Source organism: Equus przewalskii, chromosome 19, assembly GCF_037783145.1.
Source record: "Equus przewalskii isolate Varuska chromosome 19, EquPr2, whole genome shotgun sequence".
NCBI classification, from domain to species: Eukaryota; Metazoa; Chordata; class Mammalia; order Perissodactyla; family Equidae; genus Equus; species Equus przewalskii.
In genome coordinates, this window is record NC_091849.1 from 11809556 (window position 1) to 11833601 (window position 24046).

The 24046-nt window shown below is 44.2% G+C and overlaps 1 protein-coding gene and 1 long non-coding RNA gene across 7 annotated transcripts in view; one reads left to right on the forward strand and one right to left on the reverse strand.

Annotated features, from left to right (window-relative positions):
* The window catches only part of LOC139077252 (uncharacterized), a 69271-nt gene that overhangs the window by 33332 nt on the left and 11893 nt on the right, over positions 1–24046 (forward strand). For 2 of the 3 annotated variants that reach the window (XR_011529603.1, XR_011529605.1), the window contains one exon: positions 15431–15558. This is a non-coding gene — a long non-coding RNA (uncharacterized lncRNA). Of the gene's footprint in view, positions 1–15430; positions 15559–20326; positions 20545–24046 lie in introns of those variants that run through there. The other variant, XR_011529604.1, reaches the window with a different exon arrangement.
* Positions 1–24046, reverse strand: part of ADTRP (androgen dependent TFPI regulating protein) — a 64760-nt gene that overhangs the window by 10648 nt on the left and 30066 nt on the right. For all 4 annotated transcript variants that reach the window (XM_008523182.2, XM_070584066.1, XM_070584065.1 and 1 more), the window contains one exon: positions 9178–9293. In XM_008523182.2, the coding sequence (XP_008521404.2) occupies positions 9178–9293 (116 nt within the window). The remainder of the gene's footprint in view (positions 1–9177; positions 9294–24046) is intronic.

A 24046-nucleotide genomic window follows, 5' to 3' on the forward strand; every position in this document is an offset into this window, starting at 1 on the left:
TTACGGAATGAGAAAAATATTTGCAAATCATATATCTGATAAGGGATTATTATCCAGAATATATAAAGAACTCCTAGAAGTCAACAACAAAAAACCAAACAACTCAATTAAAAACAGACAAAAGACTTGAATAGACATTTCCACAAAGAAGATATACAAATGGCCAAGAAACACATGAAAAGATACTCAATGTTACTAATCATTCGGGAAATGCAAATCAAAACTACAGTGAGATACCACTTCATACCCAATAGGATGGCTACTATCAAAAGACCCCAGAAAATATTGAGTGTTGGAGAGGATGTGGAGAAATTGAAACACTTGTGCACTGGTGGTGGGAAAGTAAAATGGTATAACTGATATGGAAAATAATATGGCAGTTCTTTGAAAAATTAAACATAGAATTACTATATGATCCAGCAATTTCACTTCTGGATATACACCCAAAGGAATTGAAAATAAAGACTCAAGGAGATATTTGTACACCATGTTTATAGTAGCATTATTCACAAGAGCTAAAACATGGAAGCAACTAGAGTGTCCCTTTACAGATGAGGGGATAAATAAAATGTGGTATATACATGCAACAGAATATTATTCAGTCTTAAAAAGGAAGGAAATTCTGACACATGTTATAACATGAATGAACCTTGAGGATATTATGCTAAGTGAAAGAAGCCAGTCACAAAAGGACAAATATTATATGATTCCACTTATATGGGGTACCTAGAGTCACCAAATTCATAAAGACACAAAGTAGATTTGTGGTTGCCAGGGGTTAGGGGAGGGGAGAATGGGAAGTTACCGTTTAAGGGGGACAGACTTACAGTTTGAGAAGAAAACAGTTCTGGAGATGAATAGTGGTGATGGCTGCACAAAAATGTGAATGTACTTAATGCCGATGAACTATATATTTAAAAATGGAGGCACCACTCTTAGCTTTGCAAGTATGGAGTTTGCACTTGGTCTCTAGTCCTGACCACACCAGTATTACTCTGCTCTCCCAAACTTGTCTAGATGCGCCTTTTATGTAATCAAATTTTACTAGATTGAAACAAATAATAAGAATTATCATTATTACTAATATTGGAATTACGTGGATGTGCATCCCATGGATGCATTTTAGAAAGACACCCACAGCACTTCTTTCCTGCATGGCTGCTTCTCATGACAGGACAGAGAAGGTGTAAGGGACAGAAGGTAAATATCCCCAAGGAGCTAGGGCTAGGAGTTTGGGGTCAGAGAGGAGATCTGGATATACTTCAGGTGGGTTGCATTAGTTAGTTCAATTTGTTTACCTTATATACTCGAAATTAGGGCTTCCTAGTTCCCATGCACATTTATATAAGATAGTCTACAAATAAGGACATGCTCCTAGAGGCCTGGAAAGTTTCGGTTTATTTACTTCATTTTTGTTTCCTTCAGCATAAGGTTTGTAAAGGAAAGTTCCAGAGGTAAGCTAATGAAGTCTGTACTTTCACAGAGAAAGTGCAAAGGAAGTTATAGGTGTGTTGAACGGACAATGGGAAAAGCAATGAAAATACAAATGGAGTGTTTGGCAAGATTGTAGTCATTTAATGAAGGGCGGTCAGCAGAGAGGCCTGAGTGAGGAGATAGTCACACTCAGCTGGTATCACTTCTTTGTGGCTTGCCTGAATATGTGTTAACGGGAAAGACAGAGAGAAAAGGAGGAGGAGGAGGAGAGGGAGGGAAGGGGGGAGGAAGGAAGTCAGCATGTTGGAAACGGAATTTGTTTCTCTCCTGTATCTCAGTCAATGTCAGCTCTTCACTCGCCCTGGCCCCCATGAAATCATATCTCAATGCTTCTCCACTGCCTCATTTCATGATCTCAGGCCGGGCTCCTTCACCTCATCTGGGTTTCTGTAATTGTCTACTCACCGGGCTTTCTTGCTCCCTTCAATCCACTTTGCATACCACAGGCCACCAGTAATCCGATGACCTTTCTAAAAGAGAAATGTGTCCATGGTGTTCCTGTGCTTGCAGTGGACCCCTGTTGCTTTAGGAAAATAGCCAAGCTCCTTCACCAGCCTGCCTGGCCTTGCCCTGCCCACCCGTCCACCCATCCACCCTCCGATCTGCCATCTGTCCATACTGGACCCCTTTCTGTTTCTTCAATGAACCAAGCTCAGTAGCTTCCGGGCCTTCATCCATGCTCTTGTCTCTGCTTGGAACCTCTGACCTTTTTGCTTCCTAGGATATACTTGCTCTGGGCCTGGGTCAATTTTGCTCATGCTCGAGTTTCAGCTTCAAAGTCAATTTCTCTAGAAAAGATTTTTCTGAACATCCTTCAACCCCCATTCAGTAAGGTTCTTATGCCCTGCGCTTCCCCTACCAGGAACTAACACCCCTGTTACTTATTTGATTGTCTTTCTAACTAGCCTGGAAGCTCAATAGGACCGGGGACTGTACCTGTCATGCACATCCATTTTCCAAGTGCCAGTACACAGCAAGTTGTTCCTATTTTTAAATTAATGGCTGTTTGGGGTGGCTCTACCAGCCCCATGGTTCCCCTTAACTGCTGCTCACGGCAGTTGCTGTGGACAGTGCTCAGCTGCCTGACCCACCGAGAGCACCACAGCCTCTGAACACTGGGAAATGGACCCAGCAGCTTTCCCAATTTTGCTTACTCTGATGCTCACTTTATTAGTACTGGAAGAAGCCGATGATTCTCACCTTCAGTTCAGAGATCAATATTCTATGTCCTTCTGGAGCTGTCTGCTGTGTGAATCTATGTGAGTCAGGCTGGGCAGGCACAAATTGATACCAAAAAGTAATCTTTTATAGTCTCCTCATCCTAAATCTTGCAGCGTCAAATGACTATCATGAAATTTGTGTTTTCTACGTCTTATCAGTAGGAAGTCTGTGGGTTAGAGATTAGTAGATAACTGGGGGTTTTCTGGGCTCTAGGCATATAATTATTAGTGTTAACCCTTGTGTCTGACCTTTCTGACCCATCAGAATAACTCAAATAAAAGGAGTGAAAAAAATCTGTGACACTAGAGCGTTAGACAAATAGTTTACGTGGACGTTGAAAATATTGGCAATAATGAGAATTGTTGGGGTGGCAAGCTCTTCATGGATTAAAAACTGTTGCCCACACCTCCCTGGAACCCCCACTCCTGGCTCGAAGCTTCCTCCTCCCTTCAAGGACCAGGGTGTTCTTGTACATTCCTGGTTTTCTGCCGTCTGATCATTCTTCGCTACTTTGCTGTCCCCTTCCCCCTCCTGTCCCTTAGATGAGGGCGTTTCCCCAGCATTCACGCTCCACTTCTCCCCTCTCCCCTCTCTCTCTCTCCAGCGTCTCCTCCCACCCGGAGGGTTCGCTCCCTGGATCTCCACAGCCCCTCTTCTCTTGAGAAGGCCCAGTCTGACTTCCAAACGAAAGTTCCTGTAAGCAGAGGTTCTCCACCTTGGCTGAAAATTAGAACTGCCTAGGGGGGTCTGTAAAAATGCAATGCCCAGGGCACATCCTAAACCAATTAAACCCGGATCTTTTGGAATGGGACCCAGATGGGGATTTAAACTGACTTTTTTACTTATATCCCAAACTATTTCTTTCCTAACTTCTCTACATCTATTATTGGAATCACTGTCTTCCCAGTCTACCAGCTGAAAATTCTTAGAATTATCCTTGATTTTTTCCCTTTCATTCGTCCTCTAGGTGCCAATTAATCCAAAAGACCTGTTCTGTTACCTCAACAACGTGTCTCAGGCATGCCCGTCATTCCTGATTGTCCAGCTGTATCCTTCTTCACTCTCTTATTCCTAATTTCTCTAACAGGCGTATTGGTTGAATAGGAGCTGAGGTCGGATAGGAAGGAGGGGAAGTATAGGTCACATATCCTCTCCTGGTCCACCACCTCCACCCCTCTTCACTTTGCACCCTGGCTGGCCTAGACCCAAAAGGTGGAGTTGGGTAGCATCTTTATATTTATTTTTGCATATAAATTTACATGAGGACTAAAGAGTCCTTCTGTGGAATATGGCGTTGGGATTCTGATCCCCGCTAAGATTCAAGCTTAGAAAACTATGGTGCATCTAGAGGGTCCCAGATAAAGATCCTATTTCAGGAAAAAGTAACACAGGCTCTGGGAAGGAATTCATCCCAATGCACAAGTGGGAGTAGGAGGGGATTGCTGATGCTGGGTTTGGCAAGGTGGCTGGTCCTGGAACTCAGCTTAGTCCAGCCCACTGGCAGTTATTAATGTATTCTGGAGTAAGATATCCATGTGTCTCAGTGTATATGTGTAAATGGGTGCACGAATTTCAAGGATGGTTACACCTGGAGACCCAGGCAGTTTTGCTGTGGGACCCCACCTGAGCACAGTATAGAAGAAAGGGATCCTCTCTCTTGCCTCATAGGAACTGTTATTGAGAAGTGACTTTATCAAATATCTCCTCCAAGGCTGGATTATAGCTGCATGTGTGTGCGATGCTTGCACTTGGCATGCAATATCTTATACATTAGCAGAGACACCTATGGTGTCAGCAGATTTCTAGTCTACCAAGAGCAGGGTAGTGGTGCACTCCAGGCCAGCTGGGGCTGTTGCAGTAGCCAGTGACACCGTTCTACTTCTACCCACATAGGGTAGAACATTGGCAGTGTTGGCATTGTCAGCAGTGGGGGTGGCATCCTAACCTTTAAGAAGCCAGGTGGAGGTGTTAGGCCCAGGAGGCTGGGTATGGTGGCTTTACAATCTGTGTGGGTGAGCAATGCTCAGGACAGTGTACAACATGGGCAAGTGTGAGCGCTCACTGGATCATTAGAATTCCTTAGAGATGGAGGTCTTGGAGGACTGGACCCCCTGCAGCCAGGTAGAGGGGTGCTCCAAGCACCCGGATGTGGGATGACGCTGGAACTATGAAATAACCATGGAAGAAGAAGAAGACATTGTGATTAAACTAGATGACTTAAGAATATCCTGGCTAATTTTTATTTGTATATTGTTTTATTATGTTTTGCTTCCCATGTCTTGCCATTCCAATCCATTTTAAGCACAGTTATAAAGACAGGCTACGTAAAGCACAATTCTCTAGCCAAGTTACTAATACTTCTCAATTCCTGGCTCCACGTCATAGAAACAAACAATAGCAACAACCAAATCTCACTGTCTATACTCTGTCTAGCCTCCTCAGCCTTCCATCTGCAAGCCTCTGTGAGAGGGTAGTCCAGGTGACTTCCCATTAGTCTCCTTCCCTAATAGATCCAGGTAAGCAAATTGCTGACTGTTGCTCTAATGTGTTCTGGGCTCCCTTGGCCTTGGGACTGTGCTCTGTTGTTCACTTTCTTGCATTTTTTACTTCCCCAATCCAGCCAGTCCTTCAGGGCCCACATCTAACACACACCTTTCATGAAGCCTTTCCCACACTGCCCAGTTAGACGTAATCGCTTCCTCCTCTCCGTTCCTGTAGCTCCTTATGTTCTTTGTGACATTTTATCACTTTCCATCTTGTGCTCTTATAATTTGTATGCATGGCTCATCTCCACTTATTAAGTGCAAACCCCCTACAGGCTGGGGCTTGGCTTTATATAACTTTGCTTTTCCCAGCAGGCCCAGCCTGGGGTTAGGGGAAATATTTGTTCAATAAAAGAATGAATAAAAGCCAGAAGAAGGAACTTTCTATTTTCCTGCTCCTCACCACTGCCTCAGAGAGAGCTAGGTGAGGTGTTTTGGGGTGAGAGAGAGGCGAGGAGTAAGCGAGCTACCATATTTATAGGTGACTAATGCTTTCCAAAGGAAATGAAAGATTTGCAGTTGTTACTACTTCGCAAATCTTTATTTTCCCACTTAGGGGCCAGCCCTCCAATTTTGCAATCTGAAAAATAATGAAAAGCCAGTGCCACATGTGAGGCAGTCCCCATGGTCTTGATGGCTATTTTTAGGTCATTGTAATGTGGTTTCAGCTGTGAAATGCTTCTCCAGCTCAGTTATGGCTGTTTTTCCGACTCATGTTTGTTTCTCATGCACTCTTTGGCCCGGGCCCATGTTCTTTACTGCTCTGTCGTTTCCCTATTTGACCATCCAAACTGGCACATCTAAGAGCTAACCCATAGCCACTTCCCTCAAATGTCTCCATGGATAGCCACAGTTTGTAGAACTTGTTGATGGCCATCTGTGGCCGTATCCACAGTCTGTGGAACTAGTTGATGGCCATCTGTGGCCATGCAGGCCCATGGCCCCCAGATCATTGTGTAAGGGTGGAGACAGCAGGCAGCAAAGAGTCTTGGCTCCCTAACCAGGACACCAACAGAGGTAGGGGAGTTCCGGTCGGTGAAACAGCATAAAATGCCCTCATACAGGTGTATTTGCTTCATTCTAGCAAAAATGAGGCCTGATGGACCCCATGCTGATTTAGTCATTCATTAATGATAAGGCGGTTCAAATTCCAAACCACTTCAGCTCGCCATGGGGGTCTGCACAGTCACATTCTGGCTGGGGGCAGATCCCCTTCCCTTCCCTCCACTTGCTCCATTACAGAACTTGGAACAACAACATCTTGAAAGCTTTTAGATTGTAGAGACTGGGTTAAGCTTTTTTGCATGCCCACCCCTCCAGCATTTAGCAAAAAGTATTTTGCACATACAGGGAGTTGAACTAATACCGGCCATATGAATAAGATGGAAAGAAAATAAGATTTGCAAATAGGAAACCTGGGTTTTAGTGCCAGCTTTGATTTTCCCAGCCATATGACCTTGGGCATGTCATTTAACTCACTGAGCCTTCAGGGCTCCAATGCTGGATGATCTCCAAGTCGCCTTCCACCACCTGCCCCTCTGATTCTGTCTGCATTCTGATTGATACTGTCATCAGTTGGTTAACATCAGTTCTCCTGAATTACCACAAATGCCACCAACTTCATCTCCCTGTCTCATTCCTCTTTAATTTCCACACTTCAGCCAGAATCAGCTGTCTAATCACCTTTCTTATGTAAGCCACATCATTCACTTCTCTGCTTAAAACTTTTCCGCCGAAAAGCCCTCAGTTTAAAAGTCGAAACTCACTGATGTGAATCCATGATCTAGCTTTTCCCTGTCCTTCAATTCAGTCACACTCTCAGCTCCTCCAGCTCTTCGCAGATGCTGTTCCCTCTGCCCAAAGGTCTTTTCCATGTCTCTTTCGAGTTATTCCTACTCATTCTTTGGGTCTCAGCTTAGACATCACTTCCCTTAAGAAGCCAGCCTTCAACATCCCTCCCGGGAACCCAGAGCACCCTATGCTCATAGTCACATCACCCTGTCTTCTCTTGTTTTGTAACTTTCCCCTCTCCCAGACAGTCCCTAAAGGCAGCATGATGACTTGTATATCACTGTATCTTTGCACAGTGCCTGGCACTGAGGAATAATTGAACGAAGATATGATGCACCACACCTGACCCGCATCTTGTCACACCTCCTTTTCCCCAGCCCCCAATCCCTGCATTGTTGGAACACATGCCCCGGCACTGACAAGCCAAGCCCTCTTGACGACTCCTTCTCGTCTTTACAGCAACTACAATTTCCCCCCAAAATGCCAGTGGCCTTAGGTGCTATTTTACCCTCTAGGTCTCAGAGGAGGAAAAGAGTGAGGGTCAGATACGAGGATTGATGATCAACTTCCAAGTCCTCAGGCAGAAAAGGTTAATATGTCAAGAGCCCTATCTTATATATGAACTCCAAAAGTTACTCTTGGCAAGAAAAGGTAAATCAGATTAAAGTCCACCAAAAAAACAGAGTATGGAAATTCATGTGCGTAATCACCCAAATACCACCCTGCCTGTCCTCAACACATACACCAGAAAGAAATATCTTTATGGATACATACTCTTACCCATCCCGGGTCCCAGGTATCCTATCTTTAGGGATTTGTTTCTTTGGGTTGAGCCAGAAATGGTAAATACATGGGATATATCCTGCCGCTCCCCATTCTCATGCTATTGGCAGATATTGCTAAATGATAACACAGCTCTTTTTTTGCCAGGATCCTTCTCAACACAGTGCTCCAGACATCAACTACCAATAGGTCCCCGACTTAAGCCTTATTCTCTAAAGGGTCCTTTGTTAAACTGCAAAGACCTTAGGCTGAAGAGGATAGATCACTGAAGCTTGGGGTAGATTTATCAAGCAAGTGCTTTCTTCAAGACAGGAGAAACAAAAAAGACTTTGGACCCTCAGCAAAGGAGGGATGCAGAAGGGTGGGAGGAGCAGACTCTACAAAAGGGAAGGAAAGGTGAGGGAGGAACCATCGTCTGAGTTCTGGACACAAAGGTTACTCAATCTTAGACAAAGGCTGCTAGGCATCCCTGTGGGATGTGTTCTCTTGCTGGCTTCCGTCTCTGACAGAGCACTATGCTGAATTAAACTCCCCCAAAGGGAGCTTACCCAGATGTCAGGTAGGAACAGTTTACGTGAGTCTAGACTAGAGAAGAAACATCATGATTAGCTTCCAATCTTCAGGATTGATGTTTGGCATGCCCCTTTCAGTAACGCAAAAGCAGGGGTGTAGATGAGAAGGCTATAGAATGCAAAGGGGGTTTTCCAGTCACTGGGTGATAGGCTAAGCACTTTCTCTTGATTACAGACCATTGGGCAGCATTTCTGAGAATTAGTGTTGCCAGGTGGTTGAATGATGAAACCTAGGCCAGCTACTTAAATTATCTCCCATGCCTCCAGCTCGGCTGTTCTGCAGGCCCCTAGGCAATTGCCCAAATGCCCGCCAGGAGCTCTAGTGCCAGATGTTGATGCAAATAAGCCCATAATGATACAGGCAACAGGAATGGACCAAACCTAGTATGCTCAATCTGTCAAATGCCTTTTTGGATGAAATATATTTAGATGCTTCGGGTCATTCAGCCATTCAAACATTTTAATTGCAAATGGAACCAAAGATCAACATTTTCCTGGGGAAAATAACATGTGTAGCTTTGCAATGACTAAGTCTTCATGAGATGGAGAGGAACTCGTGACCAGCATGCATACCTGTGTATTCTTGTGTGTATGATGTTTCCATGAGTATCAAAATCAAACAATAAAAGAATTCTTATCTGGAAATTTAAAGATGGTTAAATCCCCAATAACCCAAGATAAAGACACTCTAACAGAACAGAACACATCTTCTGTAATATCCTTTAGAGTCTTGAATGACAGGTCTAAGTTGATTTTCTCTACTCAATTCTTACCTGCCCATGTATGCAAAGCTGGCAACAGTCAACACGGTGAGTCCTGTCTTCTTTGATGGATAGCGATGTGGCCTGAGGATGACTTCGGCCAATGAGATGGGCAATATGGATGTATGCTGTAGGAGAAAAAGTGACAAATCATAACGTCAGGGTGCCCTGGCTGCCTACAGTGCCCCTAATTCTCTCTCCCCCTCCAATCCACCTTCTTATACAACTTCCAGATGAAACTTTCCAAAACTTGGCTTAGATCATGCTCCTTAGTTGCCCAAGGAGCTGCAGTGGCTCCCTATTGCCGAACATACTGGTCCAAACTTCTTTGTCTGGCTGCCAAGGCTCTTGCAATGTGCTGCCATCCTCTCTGGTCCTGCTTATTGCCCACTGCTCCCCTCCCCTAACACACACACACATACACACACATGCACACTGTACACACCCTCACTCAGACACACACTACTCCACTAGAACAAGACTGTTTCCTTCATTCTCCTTTGTGCTCAGTGTGCTTGCTCCCACCCTCATGCTTTTGTTCATGCCTCAACTCTCTATGCGGCATGTGTCTTCTCTCCCTCTATTCATGTTGTCCATGGTCTTCATAGCCAACACAATCTTCCATGATTCTGTCTCTGAATTTTCCTCTTGCTAATTTCTCTCACTCAATTCTACTGCATTTATCTTCTGTGCCATGTAGTCTAGCACTTACGATGTGTGTTCCTAAGCTCAGGGGAGCCAGACAACACATCATAGCCTGTCTCTGCATTCCCCATTGCACTTGGCACCGCGTAACTGTCCTGTGAGCGGGTGGTAGGTGCTGTGGGGTATGTGTGAGCCTCCTCTTGAAACCCTCCAGGACCCCCCTTTCCTTCCCTGGTTCACCCTTCCTTCAGAACCATCTGTCTTCTCACATCTTTCAAACCCTTAACACCAGATTATTTTAAGTGACATAATCAAGGATATATGCCTTTCAGAATAGTGGTGTTTTCAGGTGCAGGGGTACTGAGGTCTACACCTCTCTTGGTTATGGGAACTGACCTGGGAAAGGTGACTTGAGTCTGTGTACAATGTTCTCTCATTTATTAAGTACGTTTATTAAGCCCCTCTGCCATACTCTGCACTTATTGGTAATTTCTAATAGGGTCCATGTTTTATATTTTCTACATTTACAGCTATCACTTCTCTTTCATCCCTGCTCCCCAATTTCCTTGGCTCCTGGCAGCCTCTTGCACCCATAGCCCCCACCTGTGAGCTCCATCCCATCTCATTCCTGAGACCCAAGGCAGCTGTGTCAGCTCCGCAACTACAGTAGTCATTGGGCTCAGGAATGTCCCAGTGCCCGGGTCGCCATGCTCCCGTGCCCAGCTATGCTGCTGGAGCCTGGGTGCTGGTTCTGGGTGGCCTTTGGGGTCAGTCATGTCAGTCTTGTGCTCAGAGGCATCCCCGGGAGGCGGTAGCTTCCTCCCATCCTACCTGAGCTAGCTGGGTACAGTCAGGCGATTAAGACCTCAGATGACAAGAAACGTGACAAACTTTTGGGGGGCAGGGGTAGGAGGAGAAGGAACAAGTCTTAAGTTTAGGGCATTACGGGGCAGAGAGGGCCTCCTGGGGCCCTGTCTAGGCTGCAGGTGGGTGGCACGGAGCAATTAGGCCTCTTAAAGGCCCCAGGTACCCACATTTTAGTAGCAATGCCTAGAAGAACAGCATTCTGGACAAACCATAGCTTTTATACACTTTGTCCAAGGTTGGTCCTGAACATAGTGACTGGTTGGATATGCAAATGGAGAAATTTCTAGGCCTACTTTCATGCCCTCCTCTTTCTTTGGTATGACACTGGCTACAGTTTCGGCGTCTCTCCCTGCAATAAAAGAGCATGGTGCTTAAGGGCACACACTTTCAAATCTGACCCTGGACTTCAGTTTCCTGAGTCATGAAATGGGACAACAAATAGCACACAAGTCATGGAGGTGCTGCTCTGAGGACTGGGATAAGTACACGTAAAGGGCTCAGTCCTTGACCCATGAGAGTGTCCAGTGAGCATTAGCTGTGACTATCACTATTATCATTGTGATTGCCGTCCTTCATCTCACTGGTGGCCCAATGTGAAGAGGTGTGAGGCAAAATTCTGGGATGTCCACAGCACCAAGTGCTCAGATGCACCCTGACCTGTGGCCTGTAGGAGGCTGTGGCATGCAAGCAGCTGGAGTGTGGTAGCAGAGCTGTCCCCGTGGCCACCCGTGGCTCCCTCCCCAGCCCACAGCTGGTGCCTATGCTCTCAGCCATGGCTGCCTCAGGGCCCTGGCAAAGCTCCGTGACTGACGTTGACGCTCTTTTCACCCAGAGACCACCTCAGGAGGCCAGAGATGGGGCTGTCTACCCAGCAAAGCCGCCTGCCTCTCCACTTGCCTTCACTCTGCCATAGCCAGGAAGATCCAACTTCTATTAGGAACCATTAACAGTCCCATTATACTGGCCATTGATCTGACAGATTTTATTAACCCTGCTCACAGTCAGCAGCTTCTGTTCTCTACATTAATGATCACTTGGAACAGAATTCCTGTGGAATAATGTAGTGTGTTTGCATTAGGAGCAAATGAGTTCACAGTGATTAATGCTTTTACAACAAATAACTCAGGAATGCATGACTGGTCACCTCTTCTAGGAGTCTGCCCTTTGCAAGTGACATTCATTGGATTTCCAAATGAATTCTCCCTGATGGCTTCTGGGAAGTTTACTTCAGTGATGTCATTAGTGACAGGCCACGTACTGTGGCTTAATACAAGCTAAAAGGTCTTCAAAAGAATCACATTTTTTGGTGAGGGCTGGGGGTAGGAATGAGGAAAGGAGGAAGACCACATTCTGTGAGCTTTCTAAATACTGAGCTACTGTGAAGAGCCAAGCGTGGCGCAGTAAACCGCCTGGTATTTCAAACAAACTGAGATTTCACCTCATGTTGGTATAAGTTACATAACCTTTGTCAGGCAGTGCATATTTTTTTCTTTAAAAAAAAGGAAAAAAAAATCAGTACGAGTAAAATCAAATATGCTTTCTGCTTCCAAAAAATCTAATAATTAGGCTGGGATTGACACAAATTAGAATGCTGCCAAAAATTACTGAAAACAGTGACTCATTCTGTATTTCAATTAACAGTTTCTCAGTTTCCCTTATAAACAGGGAAGCTGACAAAAATTAATTATGTCAGAGGGGGTAAAATATTTGCTTCCTTAGTAAACAAAACATCGTGGGCCGAAACAATAGTAGCTGTAAAGAGAGGGGATGCAATCAAGCTATCTTTCCTTGTCAATGAAGCCATCATTTTGGTAGATTTTCCTTCAAATATGTCAGTCCAAAAGCATTGGTTAAAAGGATAGTGTTGTTCTTTTCCCATCCTTTTCTGCTAAATTACATCTTTTCTTCCCGTCCTTGGTGTGACGCCTATTTCCATCTGAAAATTTTGGAGACAGAATTATAAGCATGAGATATTGATTTAAGTATTAGCAGAATAATTGCACTTTAGATTCCCTGGTTGAAAAATAGGCTTGTAGATAAGTACTAAAATTTACCAGCCCGTGGAGCATTCTTACAAGGTTACATGAGTGGCAACACGGGAGATAATGAGAACTTATTTTTACTCACCTCATGCTAGTAGATGAGTAGCTGTTATCAACAGCTTCCCTGTGTATGAGGTTAAACTCACAAGGGACGCATTTGCCTGACTCTTGCAAAAGAGGGAAGCCTTCATCCCTGAGGTAATATGGAGCTGACAGTTCTTCATCATTGTCATGGGAGAGCCAAAGACTGAATCCATAAAGCTAGGATGGTCATGCTCTTACTTCCAAGATTCTTGGGGGGCTAAGGGCACTGCATTTCTTCCAGTGAAAGAAGTTCAGGGAGCCTCCACATTTTAAAAATCAGATAATAACATTTTAAAATGTGATCTTTGCCTCTTTCTTTTATTTCATTTCCTTGTTGGACTAGCTCTTGTGTGGAGTTGGATTGACCAAGATAAACAAGCCAGCTTCTACCTTCTCTGACTGGTCTTTGAGAGACATTCTCCTGCATATGTTGTTACTAATTAACGAGCTCACATAATACTCCCCACTTCGTGTTTGCCTCAGTCTTCTCCTCTCTTCTTCTGCTCAGGCAACACTTGGATCTAAGAATTAATTCCTTACATTGGCTTTTCCCAAACTGAGGTCTTTTCCCCCAAGTCTCTAGATAATGTCTTTGGTCTGTTCGTGGTGCTAATGGATAGATATTTTAAATGAAGTTTTATTGCACTGACAAGATCTCATTTCTGGGTACATTAAGGAGGATATTTTTGTTTACTATATATCATATATATTACTTTTTAAATTATTTTAAAAAATGGAAGCCTTCACAAAATCTCCTCATGGGCAAACACACGGTCAAAACATCAATTAAAACTTAAGCATAAATACAACAGATGTGAAAATAGAGGCAAAACAACCCTAATAGAGTGCCATTATACCCAGGCTTGTTATTACACTGCTGGATCATGTTCCTTAAGATTAAAAACTACATGCAGTAAAAACACGCAGTAATAGTTGTTTTGTAAATCCTAGTAAAGCAATCTCTGGTTTTGATAATACCATCCATTTGCCAGCTAAAAGCTTTTCCCTCGCTCTTCCCCACCTTCCCCGACTGCCATTTCTGTCTCTAACTCCTACAGGTTAGGACCATGGTGATGGTCTTTCTGGGAATATTTTGTATCCAAAAGCAGAGACCATCTGTTTTCTCTGTGGCCCCTAAGTTGTTAAAAGTGCAATTTTGCATTAAGTCAATCTGATACATGGAAATCCAGAAATGTAGACAGAGGTTATATTGCTCATATCTCTAGGCGACAAAATTTTTTTTTTTTAAATGCTTCCACCTACACTACCTGCAGGAGCCTTTTCAGTCTTAAATACTAGAGTTTAGGAGATAATTGGATTTGTAAAAATTCCCTTTTCCACTTTCTAGGAACTCAAGTGCACATGCTAGTCACCACTGTAATTAAAGAGTCAACGTTCAAATGCCTGGGGAGGAGGAATTGGAAAGATAAACCACCTCCAGAAAGAGCCACAGGCTTCTCTTTGATCTCCACTCTCTACCTAGGTGGGCTCACACAGCCCAGCCTGGTAAAAATTCAGAAAACAGAAGTGAAAAACCAATAGTCTTATTTACTGTGCAAGAGTAGTAATGTTTGCAATTTACTCTAAAATGCACCAAAAACAAGATGAGTTGATGGAAGGATAGATGCATAGATTTGTGATAAAGCAAATACAGTAAGCTGTTAATAATAGATTTAAGTAGGGGGTGATACAGGTGTTCACTGCAAGCTCTCTCAACTGTGCTTTATGTTTGAAAATTTTCATAACAAAATGTTGGGAGAAATGTGAATCGTCTTTACTGACCTGGAAAGAGAAACGAACGCTCCACCGGGCCGAGGAAGAAAAGCATGCCATTATGTATGAACTCAGATGTGAATGGAACAGGTGGTTAAATGATAACTTTCTGAATCTTCTAAGGAGAGTTTCTAAGTGATTTCTTACTTATTACACTGTTGTCCTTTGGATTTATATATAGTTTGCCAAAGTTTCAAAGCAGCATTCTTCTACTACGAAGCTAGTTGGCTTTGACAGCATCTAGCCTGGTGAAGAAGTGGCCATTTAGATTCTATCCAATTAAGGAAAAGACAAAAGAAAGATCTGGTATCTTAGGACCCTACAATCAAGAATAGATCTGCCTCTTCCTGCTCCCCTCCCCTCTCTCTGCACCCCTCCAAAGCACCCCAATCCCCTCCTCTAATTTAACTCCCTCTGGCAATAATAACACCCTAGACATCTGCTGTCATCACTGATTCACTCCTTTCCTTCTCATATCCAAACTTGATTCACTTTGCCCCTCAAATGCTTCCCATAGCTGCCTATTCTTTTATCTTCCCCAGCATCACCTCCCCAGCTTTCCTCTATTTTGGTACATACTCAACATTGCAATTAGACCAACCTTCCCAAAACAAGCTTCATGTTGATACTTTCTGCTCGGAAGCCTTCTGAGGCTCCCTGTTGCCTTGGCCCACTGTCTAAACTCGTTCCCTAATCTCATGTCTCTCATTACCCACAGTATCTCAATAGGCTCCCTCCCTTCAACTCAAATCTGTCTCCTCATTAGCTTCGTGTTTCATTCAGTTCCCTTCCTGAGAATTCCTCCTTTTGTTCATTTACTTAATTCTTTTCCTTAATTCTTCCCTCCCAACCAGCTCCACACACTTTTGAGAGGCCTTACAACCAAAAGCACACAGACTAACATGAGAAGATATAAAAGAAAATCAGGACCCAGAAGAACACCGAAACGTGAATACGCCAACCAGAGGCTTGCTGGGCTGCTGTGAGTGAAATTCAAATTTAGCAATACCTTTCCAGACAGCCAAAGTGAAAAGAGAGAGATGGAATGTACACGGTTCCTTTCTTTTTTTTTTTTAAGGGGAAATTGTTTTCCCGTGAGTAATTAGGCCTCAAAGAAATTTCTACCATCGCATCTCATTTAGGGAGCACTAAGCAACAGTAGGCAGTGCTCTCAACAGTGTGCCCAGAGCAAAACAGTTCAGAGATCCAGGTTCCATAGGCTGATAGAATCTGAAAGCAAAACAATACAACTATAGAAGGGGATTCTGCCCGTAAAGAGATAATATTGTATAATTATGTAGCCTTCGGATGATCAGAGCAGTAGATGGACTCCAGAAATACCACTTCCCCTACGGGTGTTTTGGTTTGTTTTCATTCCATTCGTGAGTTAGAGAACAGCTAGTATTTTATTCTCTTTTTCGAGCCTGGAGTGTAGGTGTTATACGCTGTTGATGACACAAGACATCTAAATATCGGGGAAATTCAGAGGCTCAGTGGTGGCGTTGACATCCTTTTATTGCAAATAAGAAGCCATAGTAAAGAAACCATCCCACCTCTCGGAGCTGAGCGCTGGCCCTCTCCGCACCTCCTGGGCCTGGATCACATCCCTGTCATGTCATGCCCCTGTCATGTCCTGCCTCTGTGTGAGATACTCACTACCCCGTCCTTCTCACAGCTCCTCTGGTCTGCACGAGACTCTTCAAGGCTTAATTATACTCAGATTTAGTTTTTATACTGCCAATTTCATGGAGTTTTTCTCCTAGTCTCCATTAGATTATAAACAATTTCAAGGCAAAGCTCTCATCCCCTATTTTTTCAGGACTCCCCTCCACTTTCTGCTTAATATATGCTTTTTAACTTATTTCCTTCATTTGAACCCACATGTAGCAAAGCCGAACTAAGTCCTTAATGTTGCCAGAGCCCCTCTTGATCTGGTTACCTGTCGCGTCTTACTTCCATGCCCTGCTCCCCTCACCTACAGCCTTCACCCTACTCTTACCCAATTACTCTGCATTCTACCCACAGTTCCCCTCTCACCACTGAACTTTGCTCCCACTCTCTCAGCCCCCTCCATCTTCTTCGTAGATATCGCTGCCTCCAGGGCAGCATCCTGAAACCTTCAGGAGGTGCCCTTCCTAGGCAGGCTGGACCCCGCTGTGCTCATCTCTATCACAGCCTCAGAATCTGAAAGCAAAACAATAAAACTATAGAAGGGGATTCTATGTGATTGCATTCGCCTGATACTTGCCAAACCATCCAGAGATGGAAACAATTTGAGGTGCAGCGCTGTCACCATTTCATCTCTAGTGCCTAGCATGGTGCTTAACCCGGCCATTTAATATCTGTGGCATGAATGAATGAATCAATGAAACGATAGAGTGGGGCAGGAGAGGAAGAGGAGGTTTTCTGCACAGCCTGGCAAGGCACTCCAGTGCTCTGGAGTGAGAAGACAGGAGTGGCAGGCCAGATTCAATTGATATCAGCAGCCCCATATCAGGCTGTGTGCTTGGTAGCAGGGTCACAGAGTCAATCCCTTTCAAGTTGGTCACCTTTACCCTTTGTCATGGCTATGGATGGCACCCCAAATCCTGAAAGTGGGTGCTGTGGGTCACAGGAAATCTGTGAGAAAATGTGACTCATAGAAACCACCTCTGCTTGCCCACATCCTGGCAACTAAACTGTGGACTCAATAAAGGGGTGTCACCATCCAGGAGTTGGCAGCCCTGCGGGAAGTTGGAAGACACATAGCCAGCAGAGGCTGCTCATCGTTCACCTGGGACCCACTGGCTTGTAGCCCTCCATACTGAGTGGGCCAGGGAGAAACTCCCAGGATTTACTCAATATCTTCTTTCTATCCCTTCTTCCACATCAATGTGTAATCTACCCTCCTCCACGCTCTGTGCCTGGCTCCACATGGCACACATGAAGACTTGTTTGTAAGACACAGACAGATGGGCAGCTCTCTAGAAAGCTGCTGCAAGTTGGAGGAAGGAGACTGTTCTTTTCAAGAAAGAAAGTTTAAGAAGCATGGGGATCTGCTCTTGCTTTAGATGCACCGTCTCTCAGGGCATCATCCCTTTCTCTGAGACATCTCATCATGACGTCAGTCCAGGATTCAGAATGTGTAGGCAGCTGGTTTCCCTGGGAGATAACAGTGATTCAGGAAAGCACCCTGTAAGCACAAGCTCTGGGGCAAAGTTCCAAACTCCCCACGTGACTGATCCTATGATAGATCACTTTCCACACTTTCTCCTTCCTGCCTCTGGCATTCCCTTGCCGACCCATCAGGGGATTCCTAAAGGGAATCACCAGCAGTTCCGCAAGAGTGGCAGTTGCTCTCTGGTGATTTTCCCAAATTCAAGTATTGCCTAATTTACGGTTAGACTGTATGGTGGGGGCGGGGCACATGAGCTCCCCAGGGGGTCTTACCAGTAGGAGAGGAGATGGCTGGGAGTGGGGCCTAGAGGTAAAAGAAAAAGAGAAGTTTGCTTGGGAAATACCCTCACTGGACATCTAGCAAATATCTCATGAGAAGTAGTTATGTTTCTACACTCTAGGCAATTAAAAGGTATATAAGATATGGTCTTAGAACTTAAAAAAGTATTAATAAATTTCAACTTATGCTGATTGTAATTCGACAGTATCATGCTAGGACTAGGCTAGTTCTAAAGCATTATGTAGAGGCGGCTCTGAAAATGTCAGACCACAGAAGGCAGCACTGGGTCGAGCCCTTGGAGTCCACAATGAAAGAAAACAAGTCCTTGTTGAATGCAAAGACCTACTGACCTAAAAGACACAGAGGTTTCTCTTCAACAGCTTTTGTGGCATCTCACACTGTGTCTTATTATATTAGAGAGTATCATTAAGTTGCGTTTTGTTCTTTCAAAATAAAAGTTAATTTTAATTCCCTTTTATTAAAAACAGATAACTATATATCACAGACTAATTTTTCAATTAGGTACTTTTGTTTCTTGTTGAGAATCAAAAAACAAAAGAGGTGACTATAGGATATCAAACTGAAGATGTTCAGTAGGATGGCAGATACATGAGTGTGGTGCTCAGAAGAGAAATTTAGCCGGAGATAGATATTTGGAAGCCATCAGAGTATAAATATAATTTTTTTTAGTGGCAGTCAATGAGATGACCCAAAGACAGTGTAAGATTGAGAAGAATAAAGGATCTCGGAGTAGACATTGTGCGACAGCAATAGTTAAGCCAGAGTTTCTCAACTGTTGCAATTCTGATGTTGTAGAATAGATCATTCTTTGTCGTGGAGGGCTGCCTGTGCATTGAAGGATGTTTAGCAGCATCCTTGGCTTCTCCTGTCTAGACGCCAGGAGCACCCACCCACCCCAAGTTGTGACAACCGAAATTTTTCCCGGATATCGCCAAGTGTCCCCTGGAGAGCCAAATCAACCCCAGTAGAGAATCCCTGATTTACATGATAGGCAAAAGCAGAGTATGTTGCAAAGGTAGTTGACAAGGAGCGGTCAGAAAGTCTGGAGGTAAGGTAAAGAAGGAAAGAGAAGATTTGGAGAAAGACACGGTCAAATGTCAAGGAAAGCTATTCAGATACGAGCATCGATGACCCTGGTTTTAGAAACAAGAAGGCTGTAATAAGCATTCAGGATCTTGCTCCTTGTGTCCCAAATTTCTCATTCTTCCTTGCAGGCTGCCTCCATGTTCCTTGTCCAGTTTCCTGCACCTCTGGGTTTCAACCTCTTGTTCATAGTATTCCCATGGACTTTGGCATCCCCGGGTGCTGGGAGAAGGTTAGCATGGAAGTATCTCCATGGCTGCCACTGCTATCTGTTCCATAAACCCCGAGGGTGGGTGGAAATCTGGACAAGTTTGTAAGTGTAAAATTTGGCAACCTATATGCAGGACAGGTTGATGACAAGTCTGCCTGCTCAGAGCCCTCTGTACTCCTGGGAGTGCAAGCCTGGGGCACAGAGACAGTATTCCCATTGCCAAGAAATTTGGCTCACTTCCTTATCATGGTCTTCTTAGGAAGAACAAAACAAAATTTCTCAAAAGGTCACAAAATTCCTTCTCACCACAGAACAGTAAAATGTGGCTTTGATGAGTTCCTGGATGAGTTTGGAGAGAGATGCTAAAAACACACTAGCTTTTATTCACAGCTGGTTCGTACTAGCAGAGCTTTTCAGAATATCCCTCTGAACTGATGGTGTATTTTTTGGTTTCCAAACTCAGGGGGGAAAGGCACAAAGGTTTTTGTTTTATTTTGGTTTGGTTTTTTTTTTTAAGCTTTCAAATCTGAATTTTTCTGGCAAAATCTGTTTCTATGAAGGGAAGTGAAATGCTGAAATCTCCCTTGCCTTTATGAGGCTTATTTTTTTATTCTGCCCTCAAAATAAGAAGACTCTTGATTACAATTGAATTGGTAAACTATTACATTCCATGGCAGCCACCAAAGAACTTATTCTCTTTCTGTTGGTGGAGTTCCACATTCGTGGATTCACTTTTCACATAGACATACTAATGCACCCCATATTGCTAGCCTCTTTGCCCATCAATAGGAACCCTTGGTTGAATATTATCATGTATCGCTCTCAGGGCCAGTGATAGCCCAGCAATAAAGAGGATGGGGGAAATTAGTCTTCCATACACTTTTACAGAGATAGAAAGAGGCTGTTCTTTCAACTGATTCTCCTCCTTTTTCCTTAGACCATCTTTCTTTCATCTGGTTAACTCTGTGGTCATGTCTTCATTCCTCCTCTTGATTTCAGCCTCTCCTCTCCTACCCGTCTCCTTGATTCAATGGCTTTTTTGAACTCTCTGGCTACATGAATACTCAGTTACCTAATTAACATCCAAGAATGGTGGTAACAGAAGAAAGTGTGTAAGCCTGGAAATGGTCCTGCCAGAAAGTATCCATCTCTGAGCCACAGTCCAAGTCAGAAGAAATGCCTTCTCTCCTTTAACAAAATATATGTAATTACCATGACTCTGTGTATCTCTTTGAACATAAATCAGTCACTAATACATCATAGGTCTCAGATATAACACCCAAAAGCCCCAAAGATATTTCAAGGTACCAATAATCTCTCTAGAATTTTCCTCACTTACAAGTTTCTATACCAAAGAACACCTCAAAGTTTCAAAGCATATAATGTCAGCCAAAGACTCTAAAGTCACGGCTGCTAAAGGCTTCCTCTTATGCTTCCAATGTCCCTTGGCCTCAGTACACTCACTCTGCCCCTAAGGAGGAATTCTGGGATTGGTCAAGGTCACAGAGAAGCTACCAGAGTAAGAGGTGAAGATGTCATTCATTCTTTCATGCAGCAATCTTCATTAAGTGCCTACCCCATGTCAAGGGCTGTGTGAGATGCTGGGGATTAAATGGTAAACAAACATGGTCCCTGCCCTTGTAGACCTTACAGTTTAATCAACAAGATTTTCTATAAACAAGTAGAAAATCACATAAATACCAATCATGATTTGTGCTATGAAGGAAACAAACATGAATCTACACATCAGGGGAAAAATGGAGGGATGTTCTTTAAGTAAGGTAGTCAGGAAGCGCATTCTGAGGAGGTTATGTTTAAGTTGGGTCCTAAAGGATAAGAAAGAACCATGGGAGAGCAGATGGGAACATTCCAGGCAAGGAGGACAGCATGTGCAAAGGTCCTGGTGTGAGAAAGAGCTCCAAGGGTTACAGGAACAGAGCAGAGGCCAGAACAACTATCACATAGTGTACTAGTTGGGGGGAGAAGCTCGACCTAACTCAGGAGCATTAGCAGGGGAGGTTCATCAGGCCTGGTGGGCAACAGGAAGGAGCACGGGCTTTACACTAAGTATAATGGAAAGTCACTGAAGAGTATTAGGAAGGGGGAAATTATTTTCCAATCTAGTCTGCTGCTGTATGGAGAAGGTTGAGAACGGAAGGAGGAAAACCAGTTTGGAGGTGTTGTGTGGGTGGCTTAGAGGAGATGCCCACCAGGGTATTGGCAGTGGAGCTAGAAAGTGAAGAGATTTGTTACGTATTCTGGAGGTAGAATGAACAAGATTAGACAACAGATAAGTTATTATGGATGGTGGGATGCAGGGAGGCGGCAAAGTCAATGCTGGTTTTTTGTCTCGAGCAATTGGGAGGATAGCAGATCCATTTCTTGAGATGGAGGAGCCCAGGACAGGTTTGGCAGGGAGTATAACAAGTCCGCTTCTGGACATATTGACTCAGAGATGTCTGCGACATGCCTGTGGTTGTGCCTATAACAGTGATGTCAAGTAGGCAGTTAACGATGCAAATCTGGAACTCGGAGCAGGAGACTCAACACGTGGACCGAACTAAAGCCATGGAGATGGAGGTGGGTTACAGGGCAAAGAGTATTGGCAAAGAAGATGGCCCAGGGCAAGCCTGGAAGAACACCATCATTCAGAGGACACAAGCAGAGACCGAGGTAGAAGGAAAACTAGTTAGCATGGTATCAACACAGCCAAAAAAGCAAGAGTTTCAGGGAGAGAGATGTTTACTATGCCCAATGCTGCTTAGAGGTGAGTAAGATAGGTGCAAAAATCCGAGTCCTGGATTTGGCAATGTGGAGATAGTTGGTGCCCAGAATAAGGAGAATAAGCATCATAAATATAGATAGTATGTATGAGTCTGGGGCAATGCTCTTGGGCTCTGTTCCATTGAGAGAGGCATACGAGTGGCTTGAAGGGCAATGTCTGCCCTAAAGGAAACTCCTAATTAGCCTAGCCCACAACCACTCCCCAAAATCCTAGTGAGAATCAGGGCAGGACTCAGGAAAAGGAAATTATAACTTGAGACTCACCTCTGCTTCAGGTGGTGGAAAGAAGGGATGTTCTTTTCCATGTCTTTCCTTTCATCTTTTTATTAAGTCGTCAGTTGGAAAGACTAGACGCCAGAGAATGGGTCTCAGGAAAAGGATCAAGCAGCAGGCTGCCATTCTGCTTCTGGTGAGGCCTTAAGCTAAAGGGACAAGATGGCCCAACCTAATTTACAAGAATACAAAGGATTGGGAAATGGGTGTGGGGGTGGGGAGGCAGCACCTGTGTTGGCAAAGTCTCCATCTTGGGGCACTAGGCAGCTTGGAGGAGGGCTGAGAGTTTGGTTTCTGGTTACAGCTCTCAATGGGGTAAGTCCCAGTTAACACGTAGGACTTGCAGTTCACCTCTCCCCTGGTGAGTAGGCCTAAATTGTTCTGTAGGTTTGTGTGCAGAGCCTCCATGCTGGCATCAACAGGAAAGTAAATCAAGCAATCCTGAGGACGTTAAAACCCAACCCTGAAACTTTAATTATATACAGACTAAATAAGCAGCATGCACCAGAATAGAAAGAAATACAAACTTGGGCTTAATTGTTGCGTTGCCTAGCATGGAAGGCAGGCAATTTGATCACCTCGAGAGATCACTTTATGATCAAGAGGCTTTTCTTAATTGCCAGAAAACTCTAAGGGCCTCCCCTCCAGGGACGGCTGCCAGGATTAGAAAGCAGAACACTCCACCAAATTCATCTATAATCGCAATTTAGTGTTATTAAAGAGCAGCCTGCGGAATAAGCCTTAGGGAAAGGGCTCTTGTCCCTAATAAAGGTATGAACAAAATGGACTAATCATTGGTTCTCTTTCTCTGCTTATATCTATCATTTTAAAATGAGTACTTTAGAAACTTGGCATGTTCCTCTCTCCAATGTACCCTGACCTGCCCATACCCCACCCCCCCATATCCGACTCCTGTTATTAACTGAAATAGCTCAGTTAGGGGTTAGTTGCATAATTTAGAGATTTGTGCCTTCAAGAATAGTAGAAATGCTTCCAGCGGGAGGTAACCTAAGTCTGCACAAAAGGCCTTTCCACCAGACGCCACTTCTCATCCTCACGGGTTTGAATGTACCCCACTGCAGGTGCTGTTTCTGTGCTTTTTTCTACACCTTAGAACAGCCTCTGACCACGGATTCAAATTCTCATCAGTTCATTTTTTTTCCTATTTTGTTTTTCCTCTTCTGTGGATGTGGAGGTCATACACTCCATTGCTCTTATTTTGGTGGTTATTTTAGACATTATACCATGCTTGTTTAACTTGGTAACAGCCAATAGAAGTCATCATCTGTCCCCCGACCTCATCAGCAATCCAAGGAGGCCTTAGAAGGCCTTAATTCCAATCATCCTTCTCCCAAATTATACGCTATTTTCCTCCAGTATTTTAGTTCACTGTTTTTTTCTTTTTTTTTTAAGGAAGATTAGCCCTGAGCTAACATCTGCCACCAATCCTTCTCTTTTTGCTGAGGAAGATTGGCCCTGAGCTAACATCCGTGCCCATCTTCCTCTACTTTCTATGTGGAACGCCTACCACAGCATGGCATGCCAAGCGGTGCCATGTCCACACCCGGGATCCGAACTGGCGAACCCCGGGTGGCCAGAGCAGAACATGGGAACTTAACCGCTGCGCCACTGGGCTGGCCCCAGTTCACTCTTTTTTGAAAT